Source organism: Eleutherodactylus coqui, chromosome 1, assembly GCF_035609145.1.
Source record: "Eleutherodactylus coqui strain aEleCoq1 chromosome 1, aEleCoq1.hap1, whole genome shotgun sequence".
NCBI classification, from domain to species: Eukaryota; Metazoa; Chordata; class Amphibia; order Anura; family Eleutherodactylidae; genus Eleutherodactylus; species Eleutherodactylus coqui.
The window spans coordinates 51900203-51919649 of NC_089837.1; the positions used below are offsets into that span (position 1 = coordinate 51900203).

The 19447-nt window shown below is 43.0% G+C and overlaps 1 protein-coding gene across 2 annotated transcripts in view; it reads left to right on the forward strand.

Annotated features, from left to right (window-relative positions):
* Positions 1 to 15732: 15732 nt before the first annotated feature.
* Positions 15733 to 19447, forward strand: part of LOC136620888 (cytochrome P450 2K6-like) — a 63242-nt gene continuing 59527 nt past the window's right edge. Inside the window, exon 1 of one of the 2 annotated variants that reach the window (XM_066595943.1) lies at positions 15733 to 15927. In XM_066595943.1, the coding sequence (XP_066452040.1) occupies positions 15745 to 15927 (183 nt within the window). In that variant the 5' untranslated portion in view covers positions 15733 to 15744. Of the gene's footprint in view, positions 15928 to 19179; positions 19232 to 19447 lie in introns of those variants that run through there. The other variant, XM_066595951.1, reaches the window with a different exon arrangement.

Genomic DNA, 19447 nt, shown 5'->3' on the forward strand with positions numbered 1-19447 from the left:
TGTTGTTTGGAATTTGATTACATTCTATCAGTTTAGGTAGAGGCAGGGATGTTTCACCATCCATGGATTCTATTTGAAAACCAGTAGCTCTTCTTCCGGCTTCTTCAGTTACGCCTGTGCAAGTCTTAAGTGAATATGGAGAGCTATGTCCTTCGATGTTGAAGATGTCGAAGAAAGTAGAGCTGGCAAGGGACCTGTTGCTTTGATCGTCAAGAATGGTATACAACCTTACAGCCCTTTCTTTGTGTCCAATTGGATAAACTTTAACAAGACAAATCTTAGAGCAGGATTTACCTCTGAGGCCCTCCCCACAGACTTGGGTACACTGGGGTGAAACTTCAGGAAGTACTGTGACTTTCTCCTCCCCGCCATGCTTTGTAGCTTGGTCTGAAGGCGTGAGAGTCCACGGGGCGGGCTCGGGATGTAAGGAAGTGGTATGCTCCTTACTATGACATTCTGAACATTCGATGTTTGCTGTAGTCTTTCGCCCGATGAGATGTTGAGGCACAACACTTGTAGCAAATTTGGTTTTCCTTGAGAAAGGCTTTCCGGTCCTTAAGAGGTTTTTCCCTGAATCCTCTACATTTCTGCAATGGGTGGGGCTTCTTATGTAGAGGGCACTCTTTGCAAGGGTCTCTTGTTGAGTGATGCACAGCAGATATGCTGGTTTTGTGTACTGCAACAGGTGTAGCTTTCGGGTTACAAAGTGAAGCAGGTTTGTTCTGGTGTAAGCGGTTTCAAATGTTGAGAAGTCAAAACTCGGGTCATTCCTAGTCTTTGATTGTTGGCGTATGAAAGCCACAAAAAAGGAGAATGGAGGGAATGAGACGTCGTGCTGTTGTTTGTACTTGGAGCCTTGAGTAATCCACTTTTCTTGTAGACTGTAAGGTAACTTCTGTACAATGGGGTTGACACCACGTGCTGTGTCTAAAAATGCGAGACCTTGCAAGTCTCCCTCACCTTTAGCAACTTCGAGTTCCATCAGCAGATCACTTAATTCTCTCAGCTTCTGAAATCCTTTAGGCCTCCTTCACACGTCCGACAAAGTCGCGCGATTTTGTAGCATTGCTACAAATCGCATGTATGAGAAGCCCATGGTTTCCTCTGGGTTCCTTCACACATGAGATGTTTTGTAGCATGCTACAAAATGACACACAAACCTCGCAGGTCCGGTGATATGCCCGCGACATGCTAGGTTTTTTAGCCCATGTTTCCCTATGGAGCCTTGCTCTTTGTTGCATCGCATCGCACAAAAACGCGGTTTGCATGCGATGCGATGCAACTTTGATAGTAGGAAGTGCTACTGTCAAAGCTATAATCTAAGCCCTAACTGCCGGAAAAAAAGAAAAAAAAACACATACAATCGCCTCTCCCGCGCTGTCAGCCTGGCCGCATCTTCTCCCCGGGTCCCAGCACTGATCTTCTTCTTCCCTTTTGGCCAGGGATTCAAAAATCCCCGCCTCCTGGAAGCGCTGGCTGTGATTGACTGACACTTAGCCAATCACAGCAAGTGCTCGATGAATGGCAGTGATTGAACCAATCACAGCCCTTCTTCGAGCACTGGCTGTGATTGGCTAAGTGTCAGCCAATCACAGCCAGTGCTTCCAGCAGCCGGGGATTTTTCAATCCCCGGCCAGAAGATGAATAAGAAGATCAGTGCCGGACCTGGGGAGAAGATGCAGCGGCGCCCCCAAGACAGCACGGAAGAGGTGATGTATACTTTTTTTTTTTTTCTCCTTTAGTTACAGCTTATTTTCGGGGTAGGGCTTATATTTCAAGCCCCCCCCCCCCCCGAAAATCCTCGCACGATTTTGTAGCATCACATGTGACTTTGTAGCGCTACAAAATCGTGGTATTACTGCGAGAAAATCGCAGCGATACCGCACAGTGCAGCGATGCGATATCTCTGCGATTTTCTCGCAGCGATGCGGTGTCGCCCATGTGAAAGAGGCCTTATTGGGATTCTCAGGAAAATCCTCAATCCTTTTGAAGATTGCATTTTCTACCACTTCTGGTGAGCCATAACACTCCTTCAGTCTTTCCCATATCATTTTTAGTCCTCTGCTTGGGTAGTTAATGTTAATGTCTCTAATTCGCTTTGCATGTTCTGCTGACTTGTTGCCTAACCATTTGACTAGGAGGTCAACTTCTTCACTTACAGACAGGTCGAGATCTTTCATCATATTTCTGAATGACGAACGCCATGCTCTATAGCCTTCAGGTCTGTCATTAAACTTTGTGAGTCCTTTAGTTATTAGCTCATGTTGTGCAAAGAATTTGACGAGGTCTGTCATACCTTGATCTCTGCGTGGTAGATCTGAAGGTAAGTTGCTTTGTGGAGGTCCTAGTGAGTTACCACGATTCTTTGACACACTGCTATGATAATAGTCACAGTCTATAGGTTCATTCTTATTTGTGGCGACCATGGTATTCCAAACATTTGTTGGTTCAAGCTCAGGTTGTACTGAGGGCCGATTGAATATCAAACTGCTATCTAATTTGATGTTGGGCATTTGGTCTGCTGAGGTCGCTTGCTGTGTTACCTGTTGCTGGCAGAGCTCTTTTTGGAGGTTTGACTCTTCTCCCGGATCTGAGCATGAGTCGTCACCCGACTTGGCATGTAGATGAACATAGTCTGAAGTACGCTGGAGATTGTCTTGGTGACCAGAATTGCGCCTAGACATGTTGCTTAACCTTTCACCTGCATAGATCGCTGCTTCTTCCAAAGCCTCTGCTTCGGCCACAGCAGCTCCAGCTTCTTTCTCTACTGATAGTTTTTCCAGTGCTGCTTCCATGAGTGCTTTCTCTACTTTTAATTGCCTTTTTTGCTCAGCATAATGTACTCGCATTTTGGCAGCTTCCGCTTTTGCACGAGCAATGGCGACTGTAGAGCTACTCACTGACCCTTTTGAGCTTCTGGAGCTAGCTGAGATGCGAGACCTTGTCTCATACAGTCCAGTCTCTAAGGTTGACATGGTGACGCTCCGGACGAGCTTACGCGCTTATCGCTGTAGTGGGCGTCCTGTAGCAGTATCTCTGCGTATTGCGCAAAGCGTGGTTTGATATCCTGTTGTCTAGACTGCTGGTGCCCTGTGTCCAGCCGGTGAGAAGTCCCTGTTTCACTGGTATCCAGTCTGTGAGGGGCCGTCGCTTTACTGGTATCCAGTCTGTGAAGGGCCGTCGCTTTACTGGTATCCAGTCTGTGAGGGGCCATCGCTTTACTGGTATCCAGTCTGTGAGGGGCCATCGCTTTACTGGTATCCAGTCTGTGAGGGGCCGTCGCTTTACTGGTATCCAGTCTGTGAGGGGCCGTCGCTTTACTGGTATCCAGTCTGTGAGGGGCCGTCGTTTTACTGGTATCCAGTCTGTGAGGGGTCGTCGTTTTACTGGTATCCAGTCTGAGGGACCGTCGTTTTACTGGTATCCAGTCTGTGAGGGGCCGTCGTTTTACTGGTATCCAGTCTGTGAGGGGCCGTCGTTTTACTGGCATCCAGTCTGTGAGGGGCCGCCGTTTTACTGGCATCTAGTCTGTGAGGGGCCGTTGTTTTACTGGTATCCAGTCTGTGAGGGGCCATCGTTTTACTGTTCTGTCCTCCCTATGAGTGGAGCATAAGTAGACAGGCAGATAACCTTCCCTGCAACACAATGACAATGGAGCAATGTCCGCTTTCAACTTTATTGCAAGGTAGAGGTAAAACTGTAGAACAAAGAAAATAATGCACTTAGGAATGTACACTAACATAGCAGTACATAGAATACTTTACATACATGTGAAAAGACAGGAAGCATGTAATACAGCCATGACAGATGATAAGCGCGCATGCGCATACACTAGGACACATGCTCTGCTATCTGAATAACACACATAAGACTAGAAACTATAGAAGTGGTATAATCATGGAACTGCAAACATATATACACAGGATGCTAAGAGTAGGACATCAGGTAGAAGTTCTGACATACCGACGATGCCGCTGTGAGCCTGGATAATAAAGGTTTGCAGAGGGTCTCTAGAGCAGTCCAGACATGGAGGGGATGTGCCAGAAAATGGCTACTGTGGGCTGAGCTGATGATGTCCCTGAGGTCATGGGTAAAGATACAGAATCCCTCAGAGGACAAAATAGACTGAGGCTCAGTATATAAATGCCCACTAGATGGAGCCCTAACAGAAAGTCTATCTAGTAATGCCAGAAATAAAGCAATACCATATATCTTATACAGTACAGACAATTTTACTGAACAGAGACTGCCAAAGACATGACAGTACCGCTCTCCACCATGCTTCACTGCTGCCTGCAGACACTCATTGTGGTACTGCTCTCCACCATGCTTCCCTGTTGCCTGCAGTCACTCATGATTGTACTGCTCTCCACCATGCCTCACTGCTGCCTGAAGACACTCATTATTGTTTCACTCTCCTGCTATTTTTCTGCATCCCAGTTCCTATGTTTTCATGAATTGTTGAGTCACTTGGCCTTGTTTCTACATGGAAGGTATGTTTTTTTGGACGTGATTCTTCCATTAAGACCACTTTTAACCAGATTTGTCTGAATGGTAGCTGAGCGTACCAGCATCCTACTGGTTTCTGCCAGTTCTAAGCTGATGGCACTGCTAGAAATCTTCTAAACACTGTGTCTAGTGTTCTCAACATTGCCCGTTTCTTTGTGCTTCTTCAAAAGCTTAAACAGTGCATCTTGAATCCCCAGTCTACCTTGAAATCTTTGTCTGGGAAAGACCTTGACGATGCAGTATAACCACCTTGTGTCTTGTTGCTGGGCTCAATTTTGCCACTGTTTAGGACTTCTATTATGAAACCTTCTTCCATAACCTCACCTTTGTAGCAGTATCTGGCAGATCCCCCCTCCTTCAAAGCCTCCTACACAGCAGTTTATTTTTCCGTTAATGACTGTGTATCACCAATACATATGAAAATGATGATTATTACCATTCACTGCGTAACTATAGGGGATGCAGTTGCACCCAGGCCCAGGAGCCTTCGGGGGCTCATAAGGCCGCTCTTCTCTATATAGGGAGCCCAATACTATGAATAAAGCATTATAGTTGGGGGCCCCATTACAGGTTTTGCATTGGGGCCCAAGAGCTTCAGGTTACGCCTCTGTTACCCTCTCTTTGGTATAATTGGTTAATCATACACCGCACTATAAAATTCTACAAAATCCCTGACTTTGGATCACTGAGCGATGAAAAAACATCGCCTGGTTAGATGAATCCAGAATTCTGTTACACACTTGCTTACACACTTTTTGGGTTCTTTTGCCCACTTAAGTCTCGCCTTTCTGTCTCTCTTAGACAGCAATGAGGCTGGAACCAGTCATTTGCTCTTATAGCCCATCCGTGCTACAGAACGATGAGTTGTGTGTTGAGATACATTAGCTGCAGTGCTATCATTCTACTTGCGCAGGTGGATTTAGAAATAGATTGCACATTGCCGTGAAAAGTCACTTGCTGCCAGGAAGAAGGTTGTGCAACATCTGAACTGTAGATTATCTCTATAATTTAGACATGGAGATACCAGTATAACAAATTAGAAGCCACTGATAGCGATGACAGATCTTGGCAACATGTGGAGGTAATAGCTATTCAGCTCAATAAAAGGGATCTGTGCTAATTCTCATGGCCAGAATTCCTTCTACTGGACTGAATAGACAAGCAGCGAGGCAGACAGGTATGATGCAACTGCATATGATAACCATGTGCACCATGTGCACTCCCAAGATTCCGGCTGCCAGCTACAGAAAATGAACAGTAACAATTCCTCAAGCGATACCATCACTCCTGGATCACAGTGGTAACTGAATTACATGGCAGCAGTCTGTAAACTACAATAATAGAAGAATGACTATCAGGAGAAAAGAGACATTGGAAATAAGAAATATATTGGTATGAAATGTAATATGGGAGTTATACCAAGATTGCAAGTTATCTCCTATGCATAGGATAGTGAGATGGTGAGGATAGGATGGTAAGATCCCTGCCGATCTTGAGATTGAGAGACCCATGTCCCCCATCCTTGCTGTAGGGTTACTGCACCCCATACAGTGAGGATGAGACTAAATGGAACACTAGTTGTGCAAGCACACCAGTGCTCCATTCACTTTTAATGCGGCTGCAGAAATACCCCAAGAGCCCCGACTTAGGTATTTCCATCAGCCCTATTAAAATGAATAGAGTGCTTACCATTCCAGTGCTCCCTTCATGCTGATATCACTGCATGGAGAGAAGTGACACCCACAGTTATAGGCAGAAAAAGGCAGAGAGTATTGTTTTGAAGAACGTTAGTAAGCCCCACACCAATCTCCTATCCTAACTTACAATCTTCTCTTCTCACAGAAGCCAGTAGAAGACTGGATAGCCTGGTGTCAGAGTAGGATATTGCACTCACTCAAGGAGACTCAGACTTGATCCAGCGACAGTGCAGTACTGCTGCCAGTACCAGCACACAGTGCACTGAGCTAGGAAGTAGTCTACTATCATGCTGTAGTGGCCAGAGTCAGTGGGGCCCCTCCATAATGGTATATGTCTGTCTTGTGCTATGGTATATGTCTGTCTTGTACTCCATCCCAGCAGTCCATGTCCACTTCCTTTTGTACTTTACAGCCTTTCAATACATACAAAAGTCAGTTTTATTCCTGTCAGTATATACTCATATTTCTAAGTGCATTTTTTTTTTGCTGAGAAGATAACTGTCTCATATATTGCGGGGTGCAGATATGTTATTAGTTACATAACATAGGAATGGTCATGCAAAATTTCAAGTTTGTGCAGTTCAGATGTGTATTATTACTTACATTACATAGGGGGTCACTTACTTTTATGCATAGGATTGAATAATAAAGTTGCAACCTTTTAAATTTCCAATATTTAGTACGCAAAGAATGGTCATGGCAAATTTCACATGTGTTCGGTAAAAATTGGTGTAATTATTTGTTGCATCAGGAAGTGAGAGACTTAGATTACGTAAGTAAAATTTGGACGCTAATTCTTTTGCGCATAGAATTGAATAATCGAGTTGGGACCCATTAGCTTTTCCTATTTATGACATAATCAATACTTGTGCCACATTTCTATGACATCGGGAAGTGAGAGAATTAGATTACATACGTAAAATTTGGAGGCTAATTCTTTTGTGTTAATAATTCAATAATCGAGTTGGGACCCATTAACTTTTTCTATTTATGACATAATCAACGCTCGTGCCAAATTTCAAGTTTCTATGACATTGGGAAGTGAGAGAATTAGATTCCGTACGTAAATTTGGATGCTAGAGTTCTTTTGCGCTAGAATTGAATAATCGATGTGGGACCCCTTTACTTTTCCTATTTTGGACATAATCTATGCTTGTGCCAAATTTCATGTTTCTACGACATCGGGAAGTTAGAGAATTAGTGGCGAGTCAGTCAGGGTTTTCGTCTTTTATTTTATATATATATATATATATATATATATATATATATATATATATATATATATATGATAGATGTTTTTCCACTTTTGCAGAATAAAACCCCTTCTTTAGAAAATATTTTTTGGGCATCACTGCATTTCAAGTCCTATAATTATTTTTTAATTTTCCATTGATGGAGCTCTGAGAGCTTATTTTTATGCATGGCGAGCTGTAGTTTTTATTTGTACCATTTTTGAGCACATACGGCTTTTTTGATCACTTTTATTGAGTTTATTGGGACAAAAAAAAATGAAAAAACAAATCAGCATTTAGGCTTTGTTTTTCTAGTTTTTTTTGTTTCTTACTGTGCAGGATAAACAGTGTTTTTTAATTTATTGTACAGGCCGTTTTTTTAATGTTTTTTTTTTTAAAAGAGAAATGTGTGTGTATGTGTGTATTTATGTCCCTGTAGAGGACTGCATTGAATTATTACTATTGCTAGCGATTATATGCCATGGCAGACCCGAACACCAGGCAATGATGTCACTGAAGAAGCGTGCTCCCTCTGTGAACCCTTTACATGCTGTGATCAACATTGATCACAGTCACAGCCGCTCCCACTGCAGATGGCATGGGCTCAGCTTCTGACCTGTTGCTTTAAGTAGCGGGCAGCCAGGATGTAAACCAATGCCCAGTGTTATTATTGGGTTAAGGATTTCAAAATGAAAACAGAAAATTGCACAACCCTACAAGTGTTTTTTTACAGAGAATTACAGAGAACCAAGGAAAGGAAATGAACATGAGTGTGGGGATAGGTTGGCTGATGATGAATAATGATAGGAAGGAAAGAGGAAGTTTGAAAGTATTTCAGCATCAGCTTTCATAAAAGACATGTTATAACTTAGGTGGTTCTCGGTGAGCAGGTGGGCCAAATGGCTGTGAGGCTGAGAAGGCAGAATTGGCAACAGTAGAACAATATGTAATGGAACGTTGGACCATTATCCAGTCCCTCAATGTGTTGATATACCAGCGGCAGAAGTTGCAGCAATTCTTACCTTCTGTTTAGCACAGAGATCTCGGCAAACCATTCCTGATTCTTCCAACAACGGAGAAGGACAATTTTTCGCTGTTTGAAAGAAATACCTGGCAAGTGACCTTTTATATTGGGGAGAGTTCTTTAAAAGGAGGGCATCTTCAGGGGTATTTGGCATAGAAATTCTTCTCAGCTCTACGATAAGGATGAGGACCTGTAGTCAAAATGTCTATGTATTTGTGTACAGCCCCACCATATGTGGACCTCGTCCCCCTCTCCATAACGTGTAGTATGTTTTTGGAATTGTTGTGCACCAGTGATATAAGGGACATTTTATACGGGATGGTTTCGGCCACACAACACACCACAAGCAGCAGCAAGTTTCGTACCAACATATGCAGGATACCGGTCAATTTTAATGTGGAATTGAAAATGGCTTAAAACATGCCTGCAATTCTGCATCAAAATTCACAGTTAGACTCGCAGATTTTGGTTTGGAATTCCGCAGCTGTGGATTTGGCTGCTTCCAGTGGTGTAATTCCGTGTGGAAGGTCCCTAATAAGACAGGCACCCAGTACCAATGCGAAATCCTTTGCAAAGAGGTTTCTTACGCCTTAAATGTTTTAGTAATTTATAGCTTATCTGCTTAATATTTGATGAAAGCAGCTAATTAATGAGCATTTGGTTGGTTCATACACAATATTTTGTAGCCATGTTTGATGCAGTTTTTGGTACCAAAGTCAGTTATGGATCCAGTAGGAAGGAAAAGTAGAAGTCCTTCTTTTATGTTTCTTATTCCCTTTGAATCCACTTCAGGCTTTGTCTTGAAAAAATCAGTTTGAAAAACTCCTACAAAAAGTGTGGCTTTTTTACAAAAAAAATCTGTGACAAACTAGCCTTCAGCTACACACACCTCGAGTGTTCTGGAAGAAGGCAACAGCTTTAAGAAATTCCATGTAAACGAGGCGTTTCAGCTAAAAATAGCTTCGAGCTTGGATAAAGGCTATTTTTAGCTGAAACTCAATGTTGGGCTGAAGGAGTGATGGCCAGATGGAAGCTCTGTTTATGTGGATACATGTTAATCAGAAGTCTTGCTGAGCTGGTGAGTTGCTTTCTCGTTTTTTTGACTACTGTATAGGAATCATAGGCAATACTCATCATGGGAAGGTGAAGAGGCAACCAGCCAGAGGGACATTCCTCAATCCCATAATGCCACAGGTCATAAGTTTACATTTTGAACGAATTATCCCTAGCGCAACAGGACGTAAACATACGTCCAGTATTTAAAGTGTTGCCAATGTGGTAATTAGTAACCAATCACTACTTGTCGCTGAGGGACCAATCACATTGGTCCTGCCCCAGCGATCACTGTGATTGTTCGGTCAGTGCTGACTGAGTGTACACTGCTTACAGTGCAACCTCTTTCTCCGACCACTATAGTATGTTATTGGTAGCTGGAAAGGGAGGGTTGGGGGGGATAATCGTGTGAAAAAATGTAAAAATCATAGCGATTAGTGGTATTATAGGTAGTGTAGACATTCTCAGTGTACTAGTATCAGTGTAGGTGTAGTGTTATCCGTATATTAGGTAGTAAAGTGTGATCAGTGTGTGAGTGTAGTGTCCGTGTAGTCTGAGCTGTCAGCATATTAGTTAGTAAAGTGTAATCAGTGTGTCAGTGCCACATACCAAACAAGGTCGGATACTGGATTCATAACCACATGCGATGTCTCCACTGATGCCTCCCATATCATAATGTCCACAGAATACCAATGCACATGCGCAGGATCAATCAAATATCACGATGCCTCCATGCAACACCAATGGTTGCACAGTGCCCCCTTCCTAGCAACCCGAGACTGTATACTGGCTATGTAGGAAGGACACAATTCGGGCCAGCAAGACAACCATCACCTGACCAAAGCAGTCACATGATATGTATACAGAAAGGAAACACTGCGGGCCGGCAAGGCTACCGTCACCTGACCAAAGCGGTCACATGATATGTATACGGGGAAGTAGACACTATTTTGCTTTACTATTACGGAGTATTTCATAGAATCATATAATGGTAGAGTTGGATGGGACCTCAAAGGTCATCTGGTCCAACCCCCTGCTAAGTGCAGGATCACGAAATCATCCCAGACAGATATTTGTCCAATCTTTCTTGGAACACTTCCATTGAAGGAGAACTCACCACCTCCCGTGGTAACCTGTTCCACTCATTGATCACCCTCACTGTCTAATATCTAATCTGTGTCTCCTCCCTTTCAGTTTCATCCCATTGCTTCTAGTCTTTCCTTGAGCAAATGAGAATAGGGCTGATCTCTCTGCACTGTAACAGCCCTTCAGATATTTGTAGACAGCTATTAAGTCTCCTCTCAGCTTTCATTTTTGCAAGCTAAACAGTCCCAGATCCTTTAACCGTTCCTCACAGAACATGATTTGCAGACCGCTCACTTTCTTGGTAACTCTTCTCCGAACTTGCTCCAGTTTGTCTATGTATTTTTTTAAGTGGGGTGCCCAGAACTGGACACTGTATTCCAGATGAGGTCTGACTAAGGAAGAGTAGAGGGGGAGAATCACCTCACGTGATCTAGACTCTATGCTTCTCTTAATAAGTTCCAGAATTGTGCTTTTTGGCTGCTGCACCATATTGTTGACTCATGTTCAGTCTATGATCTATTAGTATACCTGAGTCTTTTTCACATGTGCTGCTGCTTAGCCCAATTCCTCCCATTCTGTATGTGCTTTTTTCATTTTTCTTGCCCAGATGTAGGACTTACAACTCTATCATTCTCGGAGTCAAGTGTGATCAGTCAGTGTAGTGTTAGTTTAATTAGTGTAGTATCTGATCCTTTCAATGTAGTGTGTGTTTAGTCAGTGAAAAAATCCCCACATTAACCCAAAAAATCCGGCTGTGTCCCCTTCTCTGTCTCTCCATTTTGTAATCTACCATGATCAGTGTAGTGTAGTGTGCGGTTAGTCAATGTAATGTCAGCGTTTCTGTCAGGGGATAAAAACCCCACAAAACTGGACGTTCCTAGTGTGTTCCTAACGCCACCCAGTGTTCACCCCATCCCCGTGATCCACCTGTTGTAGTTTTCATTGGTATTATTTTGAGATATACACCACTTTTTAATTAATTATTTTTTATTTTGGGGAAGTGAGATGATCAGAAAAGCTTTTTTTTTTTACACAGAATTTAATGTGCTGAATAAATAAATGAATTATTTTATAGTACAGGTTGTTATGGATATGCTATAATGTGTTTTTATTATTCTTTTTATTTTTTCAATATTTAAAGCCTTGTGTAAGGGGAAAACTTTTAAATTATTTTTTCTGTAAAAATTAGGATGCCACAGTCAACAATGGCGGCAGCATTTAAGGGGTTAAGCAATGTAGAGGAGTAACTAGATGAGCAAGTCCTCATCATTGCACTCCTTTTCATTGAAAACCTAATATGTGACAATCAGAGGGCAATTATGCTCTGATTAATGGGGCGTGTTAACTTGAATAAAAATTTGTCTCACCTCCTTTCCTGGGAGAGGCAGGAGAATCACAGATCATCTCTGATGGGGTTGGTCTCCCCTCCCCCTCCTCTGCTTTACACACATTGAGTGAAATGATAGCTGTAAATTCAGTATTCCTGACAAAACCTCAAACTTCAGTTCTGTAAGTTCTATAAGAAGCTTGACTTTAAAATGACACCAAAAGCATGTTAGTAGCCCCGATAGAACCAAAGCTACAGCAATTTAAGATTAACGACCTTTGTTCATCCAAAATTAGAATGTCCCTTTCCCTTTGAACGAATAGAGCTCAACTGCCTTGAGGTTAATGGATGTACGAAATGAATCTGTTCCCATCCTAGGACATAAATGTATGTCCTGGTTGGGAAGCGATTCCCACGAATGGACATAAACTTATGTGCTCTAGATGACCAGTGCTTAGAAGCAGAGCCTGCACTATCCGCAGCGGGAGCTAGCTGTGACTGACAGCCAGCCTCTTTTTGAACATGTTAACTGTTCACACAGAGAGAGCGCTCTTTCTCTTACATCATTGGCCCTTTGGCATGATGTGATGGAGAGAGCAATGGCAACCGAATGCTAGTCAATGGTATTCAGTGTGATCATAGTATCAAAGGTTCAATTCCCCCCAAAAAGGACACAAAAAAAGGTTTTAAAAAGCACATAAAACTAGTAAAAAATTTCGCAATTTTCCCTCTGGGTAAAAAAAAAAATTAGAAGAATTTAAAACCCCACGTTTTGTATTATTGCATCCATAACAGCCCTTACAGTTGATTGAACACAACTTTTACCCTGCACAGCTATAAAATAAGCAAAGAAACTGAGCCAAAATGATTTTTTTGCTTATTTTGCCTCTAAAAAATGCAATAAAAGTGATCAAAAAAGCCATATGAACCCTAAAATGGTAATTTATGCTGCATGGTTAATGCTGTAAACAAAAACTGGTTTTTTTTCTCCCTGACCTCCAAAAAAATTACTAAAAGTTATACAATTCATTATATGTACACGAAAATGGTAACAATAAAAACTACTGTACAACTCGCCATGCCAACAGAAAAATGAAAAAAAGTTATTGCTTTTGAAAAGTGGAAATGAAAATTCACCCCGAATCATCAGATTCTTAAGTCCATAATTGGCAATGCCACTAATGGCTCATTTACATGCAACGATTGTCACTCAAAATTCATTCAAATTAGCAAAAGTAAGCAATAATCATTACATCTAAACGCAGAACCATCGCGCACTATTCCTTCACTTGTCATTGGTCGCTGAGTTTTAGCCTTCATAGAAATAGTTGCTAGTTCCATTGCTTGTCTTTAGGTTTAAACAGCAGTAGTTAAGTTGCTCAGTCTTGCAAACAACTTGAGGGGTAGGGTGACTGACCCAGCTAAGCAAAATAATTCTTTCAAAAGCCAATCCACATACTGCCACAGTAGACAATGGCTTTTTATTCGCGCTAATTAAAAACTTCACTTAGAGATTCTTCACATATACACACACATACCTGAGCAAACAATCCTCCACTTATATTATCCTATGTCCACTTTAGAAATAAACACTACCAAAGACCCAGAAAACAAGGCAAATGGCAAGGATTTCAAACAATTATCTTATAAACACTCATCACTTGAAGTAAAAAGTTCAAGAGTCGGTCATTCTTTCAAACGACAATCGTTGCGTGTGAATGGGCCTTAGGCCTCTTTCACTTGAATGTAATTTTAGTGCTCTGATGGCCACGACGAAAAATCGGGGAAATTGGAGTGTTAAATTGCGTGCACGAAGAACAGCCACGACCAAGTCATGGCTATTTTTTGCAATTTTACCTGGCTGGCCATGGCATCTTGCAGTGCACTGATGCCGCAACCCCAAAATCCCTTGACTGCCAGAACAATAAAGGAAGTCCCTGCCACAAGGACTTCCTTCATCTCAGCTATGATATGCTTTTTGGGTCCAATTCTGAATTAGAGGATAAGCCGCGCTCGGGAGAATAACTCTCACCACAACAACACTTATCGTGATCAAAATTATCTGTTTATTGATTGACAGACAGCAGTTTTTATAGAGGCATATTAATTATAATAATTTAAATCTATCATAATTCATTTGTTACCATTTTTCAAAGAAACATAAGCATTATATGAATATGCAAGATAAGGAATGTAACATCTAAGATGCCAGGTAAAGGCAACGCAAGCACAGGAACAATCATGTGATTAACAACTTAGAATACGTAAGTACAGAAAGTATAAACAATAGTGACCCGAGGCATTCAATCTATAGTTCTGTTCTAATCATTGAGGTCCCTTTTTATTCTTCAATACATTTGAGAAAATCTTCTTAGAGGAAAAGTACAAAACACTGACACAGACTATATCATACAAAATGGAAGGAGCATACTATAAAACAGACAAGGGAGAATGGAGTATTAATCATTTCACTAACATCTCTGTGGGACTCGCTTCAATCCCACAGTGTTACAATCCCTCTCACTCGCTTTGCCAGCCAGATACATACACTCCCATAGGGGATCATGCAGCCGCCGGCATTGTGCCATCAAAAGACAGGACTTGTAATGTACCATATACTGTACGGAAAAACATTTTAAAAGTCTTAAGTAAAGTGAAATGGGAAAAAAAAATTCCATCATCTTTGTGGAGGTCTTGTTTCTACGATGTACATACTGCAGCAAAAAGGACACGATAACTTTATTCTATGAGTCAGTACAATTACTACGATACCAAATTCTAATATATACCCATATCTTTGGAAAAAAGATTATTTTCTGCCGCCATTTTCTAACAACCATATCTTTTTTTATTTTTCCTTCGACAAAGTTGGGCGAAAGATCATTTTTTTGTGGGACATCCTTTAGTTTCTATTGGTACTATTTGGGAATACATATGACTTTTTGATCGCTTTTTATTACATTTTTTCTTGGAGAAAAGGTGACCAAAAAAGCGCAACTCTAGCATTATTTTTTTCCCCTGATCATGTTCACCTTGTGGGATAAATAATTTTTTTATTGATGATGGATTGGAATTTTATGGACACAGTAATATCAAATGTTTGTGGTTTGTTTTCTTATGTAGATTATTTTATTATAAATATGGCAAAAGTTGTTTTTTTTAAAAGTTTTATTACCTTTTATTATTTTTTGATAAAACTTTTTTTCATGGATTTTTGCTTTTTAGGGGACAAGGACTTGCGATAGTCTGATCGCTTTTGCAGTATGATGTGATACCATAATTGATTTGACAGGCAGCCTACCAAGCCACAACACGGGCATGGCTTGATCATCGAAGGCAGCACTGGGGGCTTTCAGAAGGCAGCCAGCTGCTATGGCAACTGCATGGCAGTCTGCAATCTCATTGCAGGAGGCTGTTCAGGACCCCCAAATATGGTGCTGACAGGAGTTGTTGCGGGCAGGCATCGGCTGTAAGAAATAGCTAGCACCTGCATTTTATGGAGGGAGATCGGGGGTTGATCCGGCTCCATACAACCCCAAATCTCTGACATAACTATGTCCAGGAGCACTAAGGGGTTAAAATTTGCTGCAACTGTGTATTTAATGCATTAACTATAAATGTGCCAACCATAAGCTGTCAAAAAAATTGTCACGTGTCAATCGGCTCATTTATATACACTAAGTATTCTGGCTGACCGGCTGTGTAAATAGGGAGATGTCAACCAATAACATCTTAATGGGAACAAATAATCATTCCTTATGTAATTGTATGCATATTATTTATATCTGTCTTTCTATAGGAACCTTTCCAAGCACCATGGACCTCTCTGGTCCCACCACGTTGGTTCTGTCTGTCATTCTGTGCTTTTTTGTTGCCCTATTTTTCTATGGACGGAAAAGAAGTGGTAAATATAATCTGCCCCCCGGACCCAGACCGTTACCCATCATTGGAAATCTGCACATTTTGGACATGAAGAAACCACATCAAACACTTCACCAGGTAACATAGTATGTTAGGCTGAAAAAAGACATATGCCCATCTAGTTCAGCCTATTACCCCCACTCACAATTTGCCTATTCACATGGCTGGGTGTGGTGTATATATGCTGCAGCCCAGAATTCCTTTGGTCGGGATAAATCCTCCCTCTATTAGTTAAACAGCGCCAGCTGACAAGTTTTAGCAGCACCAGCTGCTGCTAAACTTCCTCCCTCTCCTTTTTTCAGCAACTCCCATAGAAGCCTATGTGAGCTGTCCGTGTATCTCTGCTGAAAGATAGGGCGAGATCAATCTTTTTTTGGCTGCGTATAGCATTGACTGCCGTATTTAGCCGCCGATATCCTATCTTCACTGGCCAAACGTTTTTTACGCTGCTAAACAGTAGTCATCTGAACGAATGCATTGGAATCCAACGCTTCCGATGGTCGTATTTTTTTAATGTGGCTCAATTAGCCACATAAAAACACCCATGTGAATGAGGCCAGTGTATTTTTTTCGTCTCTCCTAGGAGGATCAGCAGACAGGTTCTTTGCCTGTTAAAAAGTCTCTCCAATGAGGAGTTGTCAGTAGGATTTCATCAGTACTTTCCAGGCCGTTTACAGAGTGTGATCCATGTCCCTCAGCCTGAGGGCTCTTTCCCACGAATGTAGGCGTTTTTACGCGCGCTTCTCAGCGTGGTAAAACAGGTGATCTGGCGCACAAATCTAACGTGTGCGCCAATTCAGACGGCAGACGCCTGGTGCATATACGCCGAGGCCAAAGTGCCATTTCCTCCCCTTCCCTCACCTTCGCCAACTCACCTCCTCTCTCCTTCCCTCCAGCTGTTTGCAATGTGAGTGGGTGGGACGGGGGTTGAACTTAGCACCTGCCCCCTCCCCTTGTCAGCAGCCAGCAATGGGAGGGGGTGGGGTGAAACTTAGCTTCACCCCTGTCCCGCTCTCCTATTGCAAACAGCTGGAGGGGAGGGGAGAGAAGGGGAGGGAGTTTAGCAGTCCCTTCTACCTCCTTTCTCCGGCTACTGTCATTGGCTCCAATATAAGCCTATGCAGCGGCTGACGTATTCGGGGCACAAGGATAGTTCCTGGACTATGCTGCCCAGTGCTATATTTTCCATCCAGGCACTTTTACGAAAATACGCCTGTGTGATCTGATGCATTGAAATCTAATGTATCAGATCGTAGCATATATTGGCTGGCTGTGAAAACAGTGATCAATATATGCTCATGTGAATAAGCCCTGAGGGCTCTTTCACATAAGTGTAGCGCTTTTTGGCCGGCATGGCCCGAGAAACGCGTGAACAGGCACACAATTCTATCATTTGTGTACCCGTTCAGACGGCCCAGGTCAGGTGCATATACGCTAAGTCCACAATGCCGTCGAGTGGGGGAAATAGTTTAGCTCTGCTAAACTGCCTCCCCCTTTCTGCCCCCTCACCGGCCTTCAACAAGGGAAGGGGGCATCACAGGGCGGGAGCTATTGTGCTAAGCTCCCGCCCCCTATCTGCCCCTTGTCGGCTACCAGCAATGGGAGGGGGTGAGGTGGGGCAGAAGCTTAGCAACTAGCTCCCGCCCTGTCCCTCCCCCTCCCATTGGAAACAGCTGGCAAGGGATGGAGAGGAGGAGGGAAGGGGGTGGGAGATTAGCAGTCATGCAACTACCATAGGCTCCCATAAGAGCCCATGCAGTGGCCGATGTATTCCGTCCCAGAAGGTAGTTCCAGGACTATCTTTTGGGCCTGACGCATCAGATCACAGCAGTCTATGGAAGCAGCCAACGTGTTCCAGCCGGGAAGATAATTCCTGAACTATCTTTCCTGGCCAGCATAAAAGCTCATCCAAAATGCGCTATTTTGGCTGGCCCTGTGCTTTTATGTGGCGAAAAATCGCCCATCTGATTTAATGCATTGGAATCCAGTGCATGAGATGGTAGCGTATATCGGCCAGTCGTGACAATGGTGGCCGATTTCCGCTTGTGTGAATAAAGCCTGAAGGTGTAGCTTGAAGGTGATTTTCCTCTTTGTACTTAGCACAAAACCTCAAGCTCCATGCCACTGCCTTATTCCCTATTTCTATAGAGGAGATTCCCAGTTGCTATCAGAAGAAGGGACCAGGTAGGGTGGCTGGAGGAATGTTTCAGAGCTCTGGCAGTAGTGTGTCACTGGAAGTGACATGGCAGAGCACATCACTGTTAGTTCATGCCAACAGCCGATATAAGGCGGGACATCTGATGCATCCCCAAAATTGATGCTGGTGCATCTCCGGTAGTCAGGTGGAGCACAACTGCATCACCAGAAAGGGACACAATGGATGTCACTGGAAGTGGTGCTAGCAAATTGGGGGTCTCTGCCAGTGAGCTTTCCCTTACCTCTGCGCCCTCTGCTTATCTAGGTAAGTAAGGCCAGGTATGTTACTCTACTAAAGTGCTTTTTTTTAATCAAAAATGAGGGTGATGCAAGATGTCCTGCTATGGCTGTGATTATATTAAATGTTCCTACAGACTGCTCTGCTTCTTCTAGATAGCCGCCTCTCAAGACAGTAGCAGGAAGAGAAGCAGGAATTCCAAACAGAGTGCGTAGAGGATGACAGTAGCTATTGTCTGGCAACTTTCCATTAGATCTGTACAGACTGTACATTGCCTGGCAATTCCCTCTTGCTGATTGTTACTTCCCTGAAGTGATGGGTCTATTCAGCACTGTTCCGTTTGTCATAAGATGGATCTATGACAGAGCAGGAAATCAGAATCCCCAAATGCAGATGTGAAAGCAGCCCTACTGCAGTTTTTAAGACTGGCGAGTTCTGCAATTTACTTCTCAATGTTGATATGGATATGTGTGCAGTATATCCCTTAGGCCTTGTTCACATGGGCGACACCGCATCACCACGAGAAAAACTCAGCGATATAGCACCACTGGTCCATGCAATATCGCTGTGATACCGTGACTTTGTAGCACCACATGTGAGGATTTTTTTTTTTTTCGGTGGTGGTGGTGGGGGGGTCAAATATAAGCCCTACCCCAAAAATAAGCCATAGCTGTAAAAAGATTGTCTTAAAAAGTATACATCGCCTATAAGCGCTATCTGAGGCTCTGCTACAGCATCTCTCTGGTCCCGGCCCTGGTCATCGTCTTCTCTTCTGCCTGGGGATTTTTCAATCCCTAAAGCGCTGGCTGTGATTGGCTGACACTTAGCCAATCGCAGCCAGCGCTTGCAGGAGGCGAGGATTTTTTTAATCCCCAGCTAGAAGATGATGAAGCGGAACAGTGCCGGGACTTGGGGAGAAGATGCGGCCGGGGTGACAGCGCTTCTAAGGTGATGTATACTTTTTTTTCCTACTTTTTCCCTGCAGCTAGGACTTATATTATGGCTTTGACAGTAGGATATCTTACTGTCAAAGTTGCATCACACAGTGGGCGCTGCAGACACCCAGCCTGTGACATAGGAGCCCCTGCTCCATGCTCTCTGCATAGCAGTGCTCCTTGGACATCTAGACACCGGGGACACAACTAAGCCCCAGGACACGCTGCT